We start from the raw sequence: 18,601 nt of genomic DNA, 5'->3' as shown, positions 1-18,601 counted from the left end.
AAGAACCTCAGAAGTATGAAAGAATCATCGATTAGGGAGCTTTAACTGTCTCTCAATAGTAAGAAATGCGACTAGAATGTATCGGACTGCCGAAATACATTTGAGGATAATTTACCTCTCTATAATATGGAAGCCATTTGATGGAATTTCCCTTCATTAGCAAAAACAAATCTGCCTCTATTATACGCCCACTCAAAATACCAACGTGCCTCAAACCACCTGCCCTTTCGTCTGCTTAATGTTAATGACCTTGATGTCTCGCCACATCAAGACGGACACCACGCCGATAACCCACACCGCAGTTCCCGCAATCATTAAACGTTGTTGGACATCGCCATAGGCATGCTGAATTGCAGTACGCTCCGGTGATCCGACTGGAAACGACAATTGCGTCGGGAGAGACTCATAGATGAGGAGTAAATTCTCTTGGTCGACAGTAGGAAGGTACTCTGCGAGTTTCCCCGGCATGGTGCCCTGCCAGATGGCAGCGGAGATGGTTAAACCAATGGCAGATCCGATATTCGAAAACAATCCCAGCACAGCCAGACTGATGGCGAAGTATTGCTGCTCTGAAACGGCAGCCATAATGGCAATCTCGTCACAGATGACTAAAACTCCTTCCGCAAAGGAGATGAAGATCATGCACATGACAATGAAGCCAACGTTTTGGTCAGCCTGGCGGAAGTAGATCAATAGACCCATGCCGAGGATTGTCAGAGGAATACCAAAGTAGAGCGTTACAGGCTTGAAGCGGCCTGTATAGCTGATGAAGGCGCCAGTGCCGATAGCAAACACGACGCCGCCCACTGTATATGTTTGCATGACGTAGCTGGCATGAGTAATGCTCAAGTTATTGACCACTTGCAGGAATGAGCCGAAATAACTAGACCAGCAAAAGTAGCTGAGGAATAGCACAAAAGAGAGAATGCAGGCGCCGAGGACGGTACGGTCTTGGAGAATAGACCACGGCAGAAATGAAACCGGTGCGAAGAACTTCTCCCATACAACGAAAAGAATAATGAGGACGATGCCGACGATCAAAAAGCTGAGAATCAGAGCAGACCTCCATCCCTTTGCTTCATTGGTGTAGAGGTTGAATGGGAGCAGGAAGAAAGCAACACCAGCAGAGAGCAGAAAGAGGCCAACAGCATCGAACTCGCGGCAGTAGTAAGCAATGGACTGCCAGGGTGTGCGTCCACTTTGACGACTCGCAATGAGGCCGAGCTTTTTGGCTTTGGAGAACTGCCACATGAACAGTCCAGAGAGAGGAAGGGTGACGGCTGGGACGAGAATCGTAAACATTCCAAATGCCCAGCGCCAGCCGGCTCCATTCAGGAAGGCCGTGGAAATTGGTCCACTAAGCCAACAGGTTATCAGATTTGGTGAACTGACAAACGCCTGCATCAGGCCTCGGTGGCGCAGCGACGATGTATCGGCGACGAACACGCTCAAGCTGTATCCTATGCCGTTGATGCCGACAGTGTAAAAGACTTGAGAGGCAGCGTAGGCCTCGACGTTGTTGCAGGCAGCCGACATGATCAGACCAACGGTGCAGAGCACGATACAGAGGAGATATCCTTGGGAGCGACCAAAGATATCGAGGACCTTTGCAATGCTGAGATTGGTGACGCCTCCGATGACGGCGCTCAGAATACCAGTGGTTGGCGTGAGCGAGTGCTCAGCAAACGCAGATGTAACGTAGGGAAGAAGAGCACCAGTGACGCCCGTCACCAGTCCCTGGATGAAGTAGGTGATCCAGATCAGGACATAGGCGACGATGAGCCAGGTTCTCGACCAGGTAATGGTAACTGCTTCAATGTCCTGGACACCAGGTTGAAATGTGGTGTTTATAGTGTTTGACTCTTGGTCATCGTCGGAGCTCTTCACCTCGCGAACAACGTTTTCGGCTTCGGTGTTGTATTTTGCCTCTGCCTCCATAGGCGAATCGACGGGAGGTGCGGCGGCCATCTTGTTGTTTGTTTGGTGGACGTTGTAGACTGAAGAAAGATGGAGATGGGAGAAAGTGAATATAGTATAAATAAATTTATAGAGCTGCAAACGGAATCACGATGGCGAGGGAAGGCACGACGGGAGACGTCAGAGGCAGTGCATACTGCCCAAACACTGGACCGAGAGTTTGCTGGGGAAAACAAAAAATGCAGAGTGACACGGACTGTTGGACCTGTATTTATTATTATTTTTTACCATTTAAACACATTATTTTGATGTTTGTCAGTTGGCATAAGGTATATTATTGTAGTGATCGTTTCAATAGGCACATAAACTTGCTCAACTGCTGTTAGTCCATAAATGGCACTTGTGCTGCCGTGCAGGCACAAAACTTGCTCATATGTGCTCAACCAACCCGTCAAACTAAATAAATGCAGCACAAATTCCAATCTGATTGGTAAATTGTTTATTTTCAGGATCTGTCAAGATCTCACTCTATTTGCATCCAACATTATTATATCGAGCTATTGGTAATTTATTTTCCCAACATTATATTCGTACTGATTATTATTCACGACTGCTTTTCAACTGCTCTCGGCTGATGATCAGCTGTGTCATCACCGCACCATGCCAACACTTATATAACATGCCGAGTGTCTGTTGATTCCATCTCTCCTTCTGTGATATACACCTGATGCGGATGGCTAGAGATTTTCGCGCTCGCTGCTTTCCCTCTGGTGAATTGTTGACTGCTGAGCTCCGCCATTAACACCCATGAGATGACAAAGGAAATCGTTTGAACTGAGGGTATCTGTAAACAAAATTGTGGAAAAGGGGGCTTGAAGCCAGCGGTAAGCATTGCGTTACCGTACACCAGTCTCAGAGTTCGGCATCAAGCCCAGGCTAGGCACATGCGGCATCCGGTTTGCCATCTACATGTACTTCAGATTTGCCGTCTGCTGCTCGCTTTGCGATCGCCACTCGCGCTCGACATCCTCGCGATGTTTGGGGACCATGTCCCAGCGCGTTCCAAAGATGGTATCGCAAAGCCCCGGGCTGCCAAAGCCATCGGAGAACGACACCTGGCCCCTCGAGTGGTGCTCGTGGTGGGCACGAGTGCTGACTATATCGGCCACCAGAGATGCGAGGAGCTTCCAATACCACGCATCTCCCTTTTCCTGTGGAACTGCCTGAAATGCCAAAGCAAGATCGTAGCCCGAGTGCTCGTAGATGCCGCCAAAAGCGCCGGAAGCAACCACCAGCGAGTGGAAGCGCAGGTCAGCACCACCGCCACCGACGAGCGCCAGCGGTACCAAGTAGGGCAGAACAATTTCGAGGAAGAAATCAGGAGCCGACATGTAACACGCGCTGATTCCTTTGGCGGCTGTCGTCGAATGGTGGACCGAGTGGCGCAGCATACGCATCAGCTTCAAGTTTGGCTGGTGCAACAGATATCTATGCGTGAGATACTGGACAACGTCGTGTCCAATGGCGAGAACGGGAAGTGACAGCAGCGCACGCCCTGTCGAAATATAGCCCTTGTGCGTGAAGCAAAGCCCAGTCGCCTCGCAAAACACCATGCAGGGTAGGAGGACGAGGCATTGGTTCAAGAGGACTTTGGGAAGCAATCGTTTATACGGCTTGGTGTCTGTCTCTCGGGCTCTAACCTTCCTGAGAGCATTTGCATTGTCTAACCACTCGAAACCCAGCCCGATCACGTGGAACGCAATCTGTTGGATTGCCCAGACCTTGACGGACAAGGGAAGCCGGGAGAAGAGCGAGAAGAGCATCGTAAATAGTGGGTCAAGGATGACGAGCTCGCCTCGATCAAACTGTATAACTTGTAAGAGAAAAGATTTGCCAGAGATTATTTATATAAGACAAACGAAGATCATCAAACATGAACACTCGTTGTATGGGAATTTGTCATCTCATGGCATATAAACAGTCATGGGACACAATCTGAGGATTCTTCAAAGCCCAGGAAGATTTGCGAGCGTCACACCACAATATATACTGCATGAACATGTCGAATGATGAGCGTTACATCCGATGAATCCGGAGATATCACACTGAGCAATTTCTTACTCGCCAAGTCTCTATCAAGCAACTTGAAGGATCCTCGTCCCTGGTATATTTCCGCGTTGGGCATTCGGCATTATAAGTGGGGACAAGAAGGAAATACGCGCGGTAGATTCGTGTGAGTTCTTGGCAAGAACTTTACCCAGACATGATAGATAAAATGTCTAATTTTTTTTTTATTATGAGGTCATCTTATTAAAACTGGTCTGATTCTGATTGCCAAGTTCACTACATGTCACTGTTGCGAACTGTACTTTTAACTTGCACACGCTTCAGTTGAGCTGATACAAGTATATACCGGCACTATACTTAGACGCATCATGACAAGCATGAATCGCTCCATAAAAACCATGACAACATGCGTTTCTTGGCGCTCGCTAACTCCAGCTGTCGAGATACTACCTACTATCACCTTGGGGAACGGTACCCGAGCTTTGTGACGCGGAATACATATGTGGAGAAGAATGACCAATACGCTCCTTCTCGCCATCCCAGCTTCGTTGGTCGGCGATTGGTGCGGGTGAAGCCACCACATGGTGATATGTTGACGACTTCGACTTACGACTTCAACTCTCTGGGACGCGTACCATTGAAATTCCGGGCGGTGCACAAGAAGGACTGTGATGCTTGATAGAGGACGTGAGTGCTTTCGACAAACATAAGAAACGCCTCGTTCATAGGACAACTTGGCCATTAGATTCAATTTTGTGGTCTCATGGGACGGCTTTACGGAGTACCGAATAGCCGCCTGACAAGTAGACAGATCAAAAGTGGCCAGCTGCAGTGGGAGAAGATGCTCGAAGATGCTCATTTCCCTGTCGAAGTTTCGTACTCATTGGGCGACTTGAGTTTATCCACATTAAAAAAAAGTATAACCGAGATCGGGCTTAACGGGCATTGCAGGATTTCTGCATGGCGAATAGCCGCTTGAAAATAGCCGCCTGAACAGTATCCCGATTCAAAATTGCCAGCTATAGTGGGACAAGATCAACATTTTCATAATAACGCATATGGATCATAGGGAGATTTGAGTAAATCAAATTTGGGGAAAAATAAATCTCGATATCGGAGCTTCGGAGCTTCTGTGTGCTAATAGGTGAAACAACACCATCGCTGCTACCTCAGGGGTTTGCACTGATGTGAAGTATTCTCATCCAAAGTCAAACAGAGACTGGAAGAAGGCATGCTAGAAGTTTATTTTCAAGCAAGGAGAGAGTATTAAAATCTGATGATTTCAAGTTCTTGATAAAGCTACCCCTTTTTATACGATTATCATCGTGGCAGCATTGATATTTTACAGCTTCAAGGAGATATAGAAAAGGGGCTAGAGCTTGTCTGTTTTTTTTTTCATTTCAGAATTGTAATTTTTGCGGGAGCAGAAATACCTCGTACTGGTAGTTTTGATGCCTAAAATGTAACAGTTTATACAGCTCTTCAAGCTCAACATGGAGGGAAAGTAGCTATCTAGAATTGTCACGAGAACTAGATTGTCTTGACGCGCAAAAGGGAATATACAATAGGAAATAGTTTACTTCCTTTGTCTGCCATTTACTTGATATCTATGTACATTTTGAAATTTCCTAGTACAAAGTAGGAGAGATTGTACTTGAAACTCTCCAAAAAGAGATTTAGTCATTTGAAATTGCCACCATCATGACATCCTCTCTGCTCGGATCTCTTCAGGCGTTTCTATCACCAACTATATGCATGCACCTCCAGCTCAAACTGGGCATCTCCTCGTTTCGCTGCTGCCGTCACCAACGCCCTCGTGTCATTGCACATTCCTTCCGGTCCACACGTCACCACTCCGATCCGCCGCCACCCAGCTTGCGCGTCCACGGCGAGCAACTCCGTGATATCCAAACGGCGGCCGATCCTCACCTCCTTTTCGACAACACGGTCTAGAACTTTGCTTACTGACTCGACTAGATACGAGGCGTATTCATTTACGCTCCACGCTAGCTTTACATTTGGATGGCTGTCTATCCAAGGCAGGATGGCCGTGATGCCAATTCCGCCGCAGATAAGCAACACGCGGTCACATTGTAAGATTGCAGTGCTCGGGTTTCCTGGATAGGGCCCGTCGAGGAGCGCCAAGATGTCAGTTCCGGCGGTCAGTTTCTTGGTGAAGCCCCTTGATTTGCGGATGAAGAGCGTGACGCCCGCTGTAGGCTGATTGTCCGCCGCCGTAGCAATTTGATTCGCAAGAGTTTGCTGACTAGTTGCATTCTTCTCAGCGTCATATCGGGTACAGGAACCAAGCGAGGAATTAGATTCTCTGCTCGGAGCCGGACCGGCGGCGTTGCAACGTTCCAGCATGGCAGTTGGAAGCACCGAAAAGGGGTGGTTCTCCCACGGGCGGAGCGGCTGCAGCGTCGGGAAGAAAGCATACACGATTTTGCCCGGCTGGAATCCCCAGTAGATGCCCTCGATGTCTACACGCATGATATCGCCGCCAATATTGGTAATGCGTGCACGCTGGATGCCATTTTTCAAAACACGAAGGACACGAAAGAGACGGTCGAGGCCCCAGACACCAAAGGCGACGTACAGCCACTGCTCATAGCCCGACATATTCATATAGAGGTAGAAGAGGTGATACCACGTGCCGGCAAGAACGAAGACGGCTAGCACGATGTGTGACAGCAAGAAGAACTCGTATGAATGACGGCGCACCCACGGAGTTGCGGTGATCAACATGGCACTTATAGCGACAGTTGCCACACATCCCCAAATCCACCACGCCTCGCTCAGGCTGGAATCATAGTTGCCGTCTTTTACATAGTAGACGAGAGCGAGGATCGAGTGGATGATGACAAGCAAGGCGAATATTCGGGCCACCCAGCGATGGAGAAGAATGTACGTTCCATGTGACCAGTTGGTCAGCCACAGCAGCGTGTTGTTTCTGGCGGCGAAGAGAAGAACAACGGGCAGCAGAGCGAGAGAGTAACAGCCGGTGCGCCATACAACATATGCCATGAGCTCAACGCTCTGGCCTGGGTACCACAGGTTTGGCTGATACGTCTCATAGTGCACTGCCATGAACACGACGGTGAGGATCACCATGACAGCCACATACAGCGCCTGGCCTCTTGTCAGGGCAGTTCCGCCGAGCCAGGGGAGCGGCCGGACTTGATACGACCCGATGGTGCTGGGCCAGATGATATAGGGCTTGAGCTTGTGGATGAGAGGGTTTACAAACGGCAAGTAGCCCAGCCATGTGGCGAGCAGCGGGATGCCAACGCCCACCATAAGAAGGACAAGTCTGTCAGGATAGAGACATGTATGTGAGCATCATCCTATAAGACTCGAGTATCAAAGAGAAATGAAACATGAACTCATACCCGTATTTCTCATGCAGAAACTCCTCACGGTCCACCATGAACAACGTGCCGAACTGGTTCCGGTAGCTGGTCTCGTTGGCAAGCATAGTCGATGTCAGGTTATCCTTGGCCGTTAGGATGTGAGTTGGTGTAGCCGTGACGTTCATCAGAGCCTCCTGGTAGGACCACTTGGGCGGCTCAAAGGCACCGCCAGACCCGGTGCTCTTGGCCGCCCACCAGGTCTCGATGATGCCCATGTCATAGTTGCAGTGGGTGCTGATGCAGTACGCCAAAGAGGAGAGGAAGGGCATATTGCTCCCACGACATGTGGGCGTGGCCGAGGCCGAGTCGCTGTCCATCATGCCGCCGGGGACGTAGCCATCGAAGGAGCATGACAAGAAGTTGCTTCCCAACGCCCGGTTGCACGCCGTGGCACAATAGGGGAAATAACCGATGGACTGAGCTCCAAAACCCTGCAACGCAGCGACGGGTGCGTATGCACTCGTTACTACTAGAACTGCGGATGCCAGCTTCATGATGAAATTATCCTGCTGATATCAGGCACAGGCAACTTCCAATCCAGACTTTGGACGGCTTCATCGATGAAATCGACGGGCAGGGCATATCGAGCTACTTGTACAACCAGAAATCGCCTAATGCTAAGCTGTTGACTTTTCCAGCGATCGCGGACGAAAGAGACGATGTATGTGACTTAGACGCGGGCGAGTTCTAGATTGCGATCATGAGAGCATTTGAGCACGATAGCCGCGACTCGCTAGCGATCTGCAGCCATTCGCATTAGATATGGACAGCCTTGCGACTTGGTCATGCGACTATCGGGCTGCTGGAGATGCTCTCTGATACAAGATGCTGTCACGGCATCGGCATGTTATAGAGGTAACAGTCGTTGAACAAGGGACTTTGCTAGATTGGCTGTTTGGGACCAACTGCTGGCTTGAAAACTCTCTCTTTGGAACGGTAATTTGGGCTTACCACATCCATTCACAGTTTCGATGATTGCTTCCGTGGGTGCCTTTACCAGATAGCTTCTCACTTTCTCTCTTGAGGACTGCACTAGTTCAGGGGTCAGTTCAACGTCGAACCACCATTAGGCCGTGGATCATATCTGCAAGGTCATCAAGGCCTAGTCGTGTTGATCTTCCAATCGAAATACGCTCTATGGTTGTTGGAGGCTGGCTACCGAAGCCTGACGAACTATATGGATGGGATGTTAACTTCTACGCAATCGAGCATCCTTGTCTGCATTCCACATAGCCTTCAGGGTCCCCGTCGACTTTGCAAAATGGTTAAAGGCTATTGGACGAATTCATATGTATGGGCTCGCGCCAGTCGCTAGAACGCCCCAACAGCATTAAAACAGCATTGTCTTGAAATGCGCGCATATTTGCTCATCCCTACCTCATACGGGTAAAGAGGGTTGAAGAAGATAAAAATAAACATATCAACTCCTATAGCTGCTAGTATGTGTATTCAAAATTTAGTAACAGCAGTAATAGTAGCGAAAAATTGATCATGTCTATATAATGACTCATAGCTTGTAAATGATTGAGTATCTACCTTGATAACTAGATGTAGGTCCAATAACTAGCCACCTCCCTATAAAGCATTCGCCTGACAGAGAAGAAGAAGGTTTCCCTACAAGTAGCGAATTGGAAGCAATTCGATGAGATTTTCATACCCATCCGCTCATTTATAGTTGGCGTTCCGAATTCCCAAGGCCCATTTTATAACCTCCATCTTATGCTTCAACGCAGTTGGGATGGGCTCTCCCAGGTCTCGCAAGAGGGCATCGAGTTGGGACCCTAGAATTTATTAGCTGCAATATTCTACCTTGGTTCAAACCAGTAACTTGAATTCCAAACACGTACCCCTGTAACTCTCCAGCTCTTCCAAAGTGGCCGGGCAGTAGACGTCTTCGTTGGTCTCGGGATTTCGAAGCGGACAGAGAAACATCTCTTTACTTGTGACCGTGGTGTTTTGATTACGCGCGCGGGCATTATACTCTCTGTGCAGGGAGGAAATTGGTGATACAGGTTAGCTGTGGAACATAAACGCCCATCTGTGGTAGATTTGGACAACTTACGCAGCGTCTTGCTTGGCTCTGAGCATATTCAATTGAATGCTGAGCTCTTCTACCCGGGCCTCTGTGGCCTCCACATGTTTCTTCACGTTTCTCATTCGGTACTCCAGGTCTCTCCTCACTTCGGATATGCGGTCAAATATCTTGTTGATCTGAAGCTCCATTTTCTTCTCTATCTGGCCCAGCGCCTCCTTGTATGTCCCAGGATGCCCCGAGCTATCTTCTGAGAGCGTGGGTGATTCTTTGGGCGGGCGCTTCTTAAATGCCTCCTTTCCATTGAAGATGAAGTCGCTTGGTCCGCGCATGGTGTCACAGATATTGTTTTAATGGTCGGGTGCTAAAGAAGCAATGAATTAGAATGCAAAAGAGATTAACCAGCATAAAATGCTTTATAAAGGCAACTCCCATCTTATTGCTTCATAACCGCAAGCATCTTGTCTCGCCACGTCACCCTCTCGCCTCTATCCTCAGATAGTCGGTACGGTGACGGATTTGTTCGATGCATAAAGCTAGCAAGTTCCACTTCTGTGGAAAATCAAGTATAAAAAAAAGCGTCAGATGACTGTTATTTTGCGCCTCCAAGAGGTATTTCTAGAGATAAACTGTTAAAAATATGCGTGATAAGAAAATTTAAGCCAGCCATAAAGCCTCAACTGTGCGAAGAGAGGAGCCTTGTGAATATTTGATCCATTCTCGGCTCCATCCAGGTTACCGTATACTAGGACTGGCTTCAATTATTCATAACCGAGGCCCCTGGCTAATCTAACTCAAGTTTTCTTCTGTACTTTATGACACAGAAAAAACGTAATTTAGTCGTCAGCCAGATAATCAACACATGGACAGCACATGGAGGTCCATTATATTGCAAAGAGGTGGCATTTACCTCACCCTAGACTCGTAGACTCTGCTCGACTACATGTAGTTATCTGGCGGCTGCTAGTAGTGGATATATAAGTTTATCTACTAGTATAGTAAGTTAGGAGGCACCTACAAGTATACTTTTACGCAGCATACATTACATGTATATAGAATCTTTTACTGGTGCTACTGCTGTTTGTTATTATTGCTACTGCTGCCGTGAAAGCAACTGTTTCTCTACATGTGTATATTAGTAGTCTGCTTAAGTATTGAGGAACATCAACTGCAAACATATAATTGACAGGTATAAATCTAGATGAGCTGGTACTTACTAGGTATTAACTCTATATTTATCCATACATTGCTTCCTCTCCTGGACTTGCATATTCCCAGTAGCTTTCAGTGACAAGAAAGCAACGCCGCCAATTCAGATGGGTGAAGAAGCTTCAGAAGCATCTGAGCAATGACACTGACTTGATTGCTGTCAATCTCAAACATACTCATTCAAACTTGCTCAGCCACGAAAGCCTTCCATCGCCAAACTATTCACAGATGAGGCTATGGCCGAAGATGGAAATGGAAGTGCGAGCCGAGAAGACTTGAAGCACTTTAGACTGAAGCGGACTGCGATTCAATATTGATAGGCAAATAATTTGAGTAATGCCTATTACACTTCGCCGTGGAAGCGAAGATTTCCTCATAGTCGAAGCGTTTCAAATGTAAGCGAGTTGCAATAGCAGCACTCGATCCCCTGAGCACGCCACCCAGTCAACATCTGCCGACTGAGCGAACGTCATCCTCGCCAAGCATCGAGGAAAGGGAGCTCTACTACTACGGGCTTCCCTCCTGCTCAAGGCTAGTTGCCTGATCAAGCACGCATGCCTGAGAGAATCTATATACATGGTATTCAGAGCTAATAATCAGTCAGCTGCATGCATACGTAATTATAAACGACCAACTATCTTTGTTAATCTATGTTGACAACAAGCATAGCTGGTTAAATGATACGTTCTTCAAGGGGCCCTGTGGACAAGAGGGTGCCAAATGACATGTAAAAGTCACTTTCAATTATGTGATGCCACATATTTCATGCTTCTAAAATATTATATAATGACTACTAAGAGGCAACAGTGAATGCGCGGATCTTACTAATCTACATACATTCGACGTACTACTAGATATCATCACCGTTCGTTGTTCTCAACTTCCCGAGCTCGTGCGCAGACGAACGACTCGTTCGAAGAATCTATATGATGATATAAGCTCCTCATTTTCTGAAGCCGCCTTCTCGCTTTTTTCTCTGGGCGGACAATCTCTGGGCGGACAATTTCAGGTGCAGGAATACGAGGCTCGTCACTTTCGCTTTGGCTATAGTTTAGCAGCTCCGCGAAGCTGGTTCCACTTGAAGGCGAGTAGAGCATATATGGAACATATGTAGACGTATACCAATCTAGCTCAAGTATTGGCATGATGAAGTCCTTAAGACGCAGCTTTTTGCCACGACGAGCCCCGAGACTGTTGTCCTGACAAGGCCTGGTGGGATTACGTCGGTTGGAAACTGTATTATTGCCAGTATCTTGCACTTTGGGGGAAGTACTCTTGTTGGGCTGCCCGCTATCGCCGGCATTATGGTTGCCTTCGAGCTTGAATTCGTCGCCTTGGAGTGGTTTTAGGCAAGCCTGCTTGCTACTGGATGAGAGATTATGCTTATTATGGCGACTTGAAGCTTTTAAACTGCCAATTTGGGCCAGTTTAGAAGGAATGTATTCGCCATCAAGTGGGCTACTATCAGCATGTTGGCCCACATCAGCCTCATCAACACGATGCCGGGATAGTTCAAGACGGATTTCCTTGGTACATTGTGAGCCATTTCCAGTGAATCCATCATCTTGAGCTTGAAAAGTATTGTCTGGGCGCAATTCAAGACGAGTGTACTCGTTGCGCAGCGAGCCATTGTCCATGCCCTGAACTCGCCGGAGATGCTGGGAAGGAAGCAGAGCAGGATTGGATTTCGTGCGCCTGATGCCGGCGCTACTGGTACTCACTCTGGTAGCTGTCAAGTTCTCCTGTCCATGGTGCCGTGTAGGATCTGTCCTTGCCTGGGCTGTAGGGAGGCTGGCCCGCTTCGTGCTGTTGAAGTACACATCGCCATCTTTCTCCTGCATCTCGCACTTTGGGCATAGAGTAGCGCGGCACTCTAGCCTTTGGGTTCCATGACAGTGGCTTTCGCTGGATGGAGACTGGCCGGAGAAGGACGTTGATGAAAGATGCTGTTCTCGTGGCCTGTTGCAGCAAAGGATGCGGCGATACAAGTGGCCACAGTCGTATTTGAAGAGCTGCTCGCACATACTTGCCGCGTATCTAGATGGCTCAAAACCAAAGGCGTACATGATTCCAGAAAAGAAAATAGCTTAGGAGGCAGCTCAAAGTGCTTGTCTAACATGTATACGCTATTTATATGATTACATCAGTGAATGAAGACCTGTCTCTTCAACAGCGATGAAATGTCGCCAGATGCTTCTGTGAATACTATCGCCTTGACAAAGTGCGCTTGATAAGAAGGTCAGGGTGAATCAAAGACTTCATCCCAAAACTCTGCAGAGTGATTCACTGCTGTGGGCTGTTTGCAGTCGCAAGTTAATCAGGCATACGGATAGATTTCCTAAAGGGGGCGGTCTGGTGATGCAGGTGGCCGTGTTGAATGTCACGCAATGATGTGGACGAATTTGCCTGAGGACCAGAATTCCTGGTACTTGGGAGAGAAATCTGACATTTCGTCTTCTCTAAATCTTGCATCTTGCAACAACATATTGTTACAACATATTGTCACAACAACGCATATCACTACATCTAGCATGGATCTCTTCCAACAACTTTACGAATGTCACAAAGAATCATCGACTGCACGTCTTGTCGCCATGTCGCGCGATTTAGATCCGCCGACCTAACTGACCCTTAAGGCCTTTCATGGTGACGAGGAACGATTATCAGGACATCTTCTTTCAAGACGGCGAACTAGACGTGTACATGGCTTGCAATGATAAAACAGATATTGGTTAGAACTAGACTGTGAAGAAAATAATGTAACGCCACTAGGATAGGAACGATAGAGATGACGGGGGGAAATGAATTCTCTACCGTTGCCATAAATTATGTGTTATAATTGTGGTTAAAAACTAACTATCGTATACTTATCCAGACGCTTCGTCTGCTACTTTGTTTAAATCTCAAAACGAAAAACATGTAATCATATAAATACTGCTTAATTTCCATCTTATTATCCTTATTCCGCAAACAGCTTGTTGATGACGCCCATATTCCTGTCACCTTCCAAACTAAACGGTCAAGTCTTCAAATGTGTGGCATTGCACCCTCATTTGGAAACGCATTTTACGCGACGATTCCAGCATTGACTGCACGAACCGAGGCTCGGAATCGGGCAGAATGAGACCGCCTGCTATTTGATTCGAATGAACCTTCATCGTCTTCGTCGGAGCCGCTGGGGTCAAACACTAGTGCGGTGTTGTCTTCGTCAGATTCATCGGGAAGCTGCATGTTTTTCAGCCCGATACCCAGCCCAAGAGCTCCGTTGCCTCTGCCTGCTGCAGCAAGGTTTCCGCCTGCAGTGAGGTTTCCGCCGGCAGTGAGGTTGCCGCCGGCAGAAAGGGATAGACCAGGGATGATTGATCCCAAGCCAGTTGCGTTCAATAGGCCGCTGCCAAGACCAGCGGCAGTAGAAGCTATGCCCGAGAGAGCTGATGCTAACCCACCAACGGGTGAGCCAGATGGAGTTGAGATGGTTACATTAAGGTTAACACCAATACCAGGAACGGTAGATCCTAAGCCAGAGGTCAAATTCGGCACCAATCCGGGGAGTGTCGAGTTGAGGCCCGAGACAATAGACCCCAGAGTAGATCCAGTAGAGTTGGTAGCACCCCCAATCACACCTGGCAAACCACCCGTGATAGAACCCAGTGTCCCCGTCACGTTGCCAGTGAGTGAACCCAGAGGTCCTGTCAAGTTGACCGCAGGGTTACCAGGGAGGAGCCCAGATGTGAGTCCTCCAAGTCCCCCAAGTCCTCCAAGACTTCCTAGTCCTCCAAGACTTCCTAGTCCTCCAAGACTTCCTAGTCCTCCAAGACTTCCTAGTCCAAGACCTCCAAGACTTCCTAATGATTCACCGAGGCCCAGTAAATATAACAAAAACGTAAGAAGCCCAGAAACGTCGTTGACGAGGGCACCAAGCAGATTAGAGCCGCCGCCAAGACCGACGCCCAAACCACCCAGACCTCCTAGAGATCCGTTAATGCCAGGGAGACCTCCAGTCAAGCCCCCAAGAGTTCCGTTGAGAATACCGGGAAGACCTCCAGTAAGTCCTCCAAGGGTTCCATTCAAAAGGCCAGAGAGACCGCCAGATAGCCCTCCCAAAGTTCCGTTAATGGCAGGAAGACCTACAGCCACACCTCCTCCAACAGTTCCGTTAATGGCAGGGAGACCTGCAGCCAACCCTCCTCCAACAGTCACGTTAATGGCAGGGAGACTTCCAGTCAAACCTCCAATAGTTCCATTCTGCAAGTTAGGCGGCACGATTCCAGTGTTGATAGGAGTAACACTTCCATCTAGGAGGCTCTGCAGAGGGCGGGCAAGAGCAACAGGATCAATATTGTGCAGAGCGGCGATTCGCTGAACTTCTCTCGTCACCGAGAGCTGGCTAGTAGCGCCGTGGATAAAGTCAATCAGATGCTGAATTTCGGCGAGGGTCAATCCGCCAGGCAGGCTGATTCCAACATTTGCTCCGGTTGTGATGTTTCCGACTGTTGTAGTAACACCTCCGCCGGGAATATTTCCAAGAGTAATGTTCAAACCGCCCAAAGTGCCGCCAGGAAGACCCCCAATCGTTGTGTTCAAGCCATTCAGAGTTCCAGTGGGCAGAGCTACAGAGCCCACGTTGATTCCAGCAGATAGGTTAATCGGACCAAGATTGCCTGTTTTAGGCAAACTGTTTAGAGCAATCAAAAGGCCTCCAAGTAGACCACCTGAACCTTTTAGAAGATCTGTAGCGTGAGAATCGATACTTTCAAAGGACAGGACATTCTTCAGAGCTGCAAAGATACGGCTGGGGTCTAATCCATGTGAAGCAGCAAATTGGTTAATGTCGTCTGTAGCTTTCTGCACATTGCCATTTGCATTTGTGATGATGGTAGTCAAGCTGCTAAGTACGGAATCGTCCAGGCCCCTGACAAGGTTCCTGAAAATCGCATTTACGGCAGTACTGAGCTTGGTCAAATCCGGCCCAGAGCCATCGAGAGCACCGTCAACGTTGCCTACCGTGCCGGTAATGTTGGCAGGAAGAGAGATTGCGTTTCCGGGAAGAGAGATTGTGGCTCCAGCAGAGGTGTTTCCAGGAAGAGAGAGGTTTGCAGGAATAATAGTGATATTGATGGAAGGCGAGCTGATGGCACCTGGAAGGGAAATGTTCTGCGGCGGAAGACTCGACACGGCGCCGGTGAGACCGCTCAAATTGAGTCCATTGACGCCACCGGAGGGCACAGAAAGCCCCAAAGAGCCTCCTAAGTTGAGACCACCGCTGTTGCCAAGATTAAGTGAGGCAGAGCCATTGAGACCACCGCTGCCCAGGCCTCCTAAGAGCTGAGTGACGAGACCAGAAACTCCAGCAAGAAGACCACCGATGCTAGCTCTTACACCTCCACCGACCAGGGCGCTGAAGATGCTGTCTGTTGCATCTGTTGCATCTGCCGCATCTGCTCCTCGTTTTTGCAGCGAAGAAGCCGCTACTAACAAGTGGCTAAGCAGTGCTCGGTCTGATCGAGTGAGCTCGCCCGTCGATAAATGGGTTGCTAGTAGTTTCAAAGCGTCGGTGTCTTGTTGCTGAGCTTGCAAAGCAGCATTTCCGGCTGGTGCTGCCACTGAGTGCCCTGCAAGCGCAGCAAGAAGAATGATGGCTGTGCTCGACTTCATGTTGAGCTTCGAGACAAACAAATATCCGGCCAAACTGATTTAATGACTGACAAGACGGAAGGGACTGCGTCTGCTGCCGTGACAGAATAAGGGGCTAGACGGCGATTCGGTCAGATCTGTGACACAGCATGGGCATCATGATTCTTATACTGCTCTAATCCATGGTATATCAGGCTGGGTCCCTTTCTTTCGGGCCTATAGCACCGCCAATTTGGACCTCCATGCCTGCAACGCAGCTGCAGAGGCAATTTTCTTCCGGAAATCTAAGAGGGAGCCTCTTAATGGAACGTAGACTGGATGGAGATGCGTCAGGAACCAATGAGTGACGGCCAACAATGACTGATACTCAAGAGATATGGGATCGAAACTCCAAGGTCTTGGCGCTGGGAATTTTGAATGATCCAAATGCGAGAACTTTGTCTATATACCATTTCAGAACGGAGTAGCCTTCCAGCACAAACGCCGCCAATATGTGACCGGCCAGTACCGAGCGTCGGGGATCTAGAACATTCGTGATCCATGGTGTTCAATTTGCCGCATTCCACGATCTTCCAGCCAGTTTGTTTCAGACCCTTTACCCTCTGTCGGTTGAACGCCCGATACTTCGAGAACTCGATGCACGTCCTCTCCCTGGAGTTCCAGGCGCATGTTTTCTCTCTGTTTTTCTGTATCCTGTTTCGTTTGCGCCGAGTAACCTTGTTGCATTCCTAGTCCGAGATGTTAGATCTAATATTCTGGAAAGTAAGACATAGAGATGGAAAATTAGTCTGAGACGGCTTTTTCGGGAAGGAAGGGCACGTGCAATCACATTCCCTCTTAGCAGTCACGTAAAGAGTCATGTTTGTCACCTATTTATACGTAAAACCACCTCAAGAATTTCATTAGGTTAATAGGTATGATTGGTGTATTCCAATAGGCCAATGTAGAATGCAAAACTGAAATGTCGTGGCTTTCATGATACTGAGCAACTTCTTTGGTAAGCAAAAATTAAATAAAAACTTAGGACTATAGTTGAGCCCACGAGCTGATTCTGTTCGTCCCGAGACACGATGGACCTATCCATCACGTCGTTTCTAATCTTAGCAACCGAATCCGCCCATATTCTGCCTCGCTTCAGCCTCTCCCTCGCATCACTCTGCTTTCCGCTTCCAGCCTAAGAATTCTCTCCTGGTATTGTTCAATCAATCTCTGCTGTATCGCGTTTATCTGCCGCAAATAGATATTCTCGTCGCCAAGTTCTCTAACCTGGTTTTGCATGTCGAGATGATTCATTTGAGACGATTGTACTTCTTCAAGTGGCCTAAACTTGCTTCGTAATCCACCATTATCACGCGGCGGTGGCATCTCGTTTGTGCCAAAGTCGAGTGCAATCATGGACTGTCGGCTCATTGCAGCAGGCGCTTCGACTGATTGTCCCGTGCTATTAGTTTCGAGGCTTCGCAGTAGAGTAAACATAGGTGTTGGTGAAGCCGTCGCCGCCGCCGCCGTCATTGCTGATGTATTTGAAACACCATTTGTGCCCTCTTTCTGTCTCCTGAACCGGCGTATTCCAATCGAGGCAGCTGGGCGTTTCATCACTCTGGGTCTGCCGCATTCTTCAAGTGTAGGAGCAGGCGGCACCCATTCGTTCAACTCAAGCACCTCTTCAAAGTTAGGAGGCACAACGCCCGTATAAGCTGACTTCGACGCAAAATCGGGAAACCGTTTCAAAACCTCGGGGAACCAAGTCTGCCTGGCGCAAGTCGCGGGTCCAAACATCACTCGGAGCGTCCAGAATCGTGGCCAAGTGACTTTTTGTTTCATTCTTTTATGCAAAATATGGCTGCACATAGCCCCCCTGCTGTTGAATATGCGATAATCTAGGCTTTTTGATTCTACTAGCATGTCGCTGCGCATTTGAGAATCCCACGTCTCATGTTCTTGGATATACAGTTCAATTAGTTGGCGATAGATAGCGTGAGTTATAACGTTATCGCGATCATCGGGTTTCCAGAATGGTAATTCGATGGGATTTGGGGCTGTTTCCTCAGCAATTGTTTCTTCTGTGGGCATGGCCGCAGCGGGGATATCGCATTCAATAGTTGTGCGTTGGACTTCTCGTTCATCTTCAGATTTGATCTCACTTGTGTATTCCGTGTCCATGTTGCTGATGAACGCTTTTAAAAAATAAAACAAACCGCGCGCGTTGCAAGATGAAAACGGCCAGGTATCTTGAGAGCATTGAAGAGGAGAAGATGAAAAGTGATGGAGGAGTTGAAAGAGGCAACATAGATTATAGATAGAAACGATGAGGTACCTGTTGCCGCCT

At 48.3% G+C, this 18,601-nt stretch overlaps 7 protein-coding genes across 7 annotated transcripts; all 7 read right to left on the bottom strand.

Moving 5' to 3' along the window:
- Positions 1–15: 15 nt before the first annotated feature.
- Positions 16–2,260, bottom strand: TrAtP1_003518 (uncharacterized protein). Its single transcript, XM_014088208.2, has one exon. The coding sequence runs from the start codon at positions 1,966–1,968 to the stop codon at positions 211–213; it is 1,758 nt and encodes a 585-aa protein (XP_013943683.2). The 5' UTR covers positions 1,969–2,260; the 3' UTR covers positions 16–210.
- Positions 2,240–3,916, bottom strand: TrAtP1_003517 (uncharacterized protein). The gene has a single exon (XM_014087977.2). It carries the CDS (start codon positions 3,738–3,740, stop codon positions 2,883–2,885), a length of 858 nt encoding a protein of 285 aa, XP_013943452.1. The 5' UTR covers positions 3,741–3,916; the 3' UTR covers positions 2,240–2,882.
- A 1,709-nt stretch (positions 3,917–5,625) lies between these two features.
- On the bottom strand, positions 5,626–7,891 carry TrAtP1_003516 (uncharacterized protein; the record flags this gene model as incomplete). The annotated part of the gene is made up of 2 exons (XM_014087440.2): positions 5,626–7,297; positions 7,377–7,891. The coding sequence occupies 2 exons, from the start codon at positions 7,889–7,891 to the stop codon at positions 5,725–5,727; spliced, it is 2,088 nt and encodes a 695-aa protein (XP_013942915.2). The 3' UTR covers positions 5,626–5,724.
- Positions 7,892–9,062: 1,171 nt separating this feature from the next.
- On the bottom strand, positions 9,063–9,761 carry TrAtP1_003515 (uncharacterized protein; the record flags this gene model as incomplete). The annotated part of the gene is made up of 3 exons (XM_014087976.2): positions 9,063–9,178; positions 9,245–9,381; positions 9,460–9,761. 3 exons carry the CDS (start codon positions 9,759–9,761, stop codon positions 9,063–9,065), a joined length of 555 nt encoding a protein of 184 aa, XP_013943451.1.
- Positions 9,762–11,498: 1,737 nt separating this feature from the next.
- TrAtP1_003514 (uncharacterized protein) lies at positions 11,499–12,704 on the bottom strand (the record flags this gene model as incomplete). The annotated part of the gene is made up of 1 exon (XM_014087975.2): positions 11,499–12,704. One exon carries the CDS (start codon positions 12,702–12,704, stop codon positions 11,499–11,501), a length of 1,206 nt encoding a protein of 401 aa, XP_013943450.2.
- An 868-nt stretch (positions 12,705–13,572) lies between these two features.
- On the bottom strand, positions 13,573–16,492 carry TrAtP1_003513 (uncharacterized protein). Its single transcript, XM_014087974.2, has one exon. It carries the CDS (start codon positions 16,291–16,293, stop codon positions 13,705–13,707), a length of 2,589 nt encoding a protein of 862 aa, XP_013943449.2. The 5' UTR covers positions 16,294–16,492; the 3' UTR covers positions 13,573–13,704.
- Positions 16,493–17,208: 716 nt separating this feature from the next.
- On the bottom strand, positions 17,209–18,435 carry TrAtP1_003512 (uncharacterized protein; the record flags this gene model as incomplete). Its single annotated transcript, XM_066111916.1, has 1 exon — positions 17,209–18,435. One exon carries the CDS (start codon positions 18,433–18,435, stop codon positions 17,407–17,409), a length of 1,029 nt encoding a protein of 342 aa, XP_065967996.1. The 3' UTR covers positions 17,209–17,406.
- Positions 18,436–18,601: the final 166 nt, after the last annotated feature.

The sequence above is a fragment of the Trichoderma atroviride genome, chromosome 2 (assembly GCF_020647795.1).
Source record: "Trichoderma atroviride chromosome 2, complete sequence".
Lineage (NCBI taxonomy): Eukaryota > Fungi > Ascomycota > Sordariomycetes > Hypocreales > Hypocreaceae > Trichoderma > Trichoderma atroviride.
The sequence above is the reverse complement of the archived record's forward strand: the minus strand, read 5'-3'. Positions and strand labels throughout refer to the sequence as shown.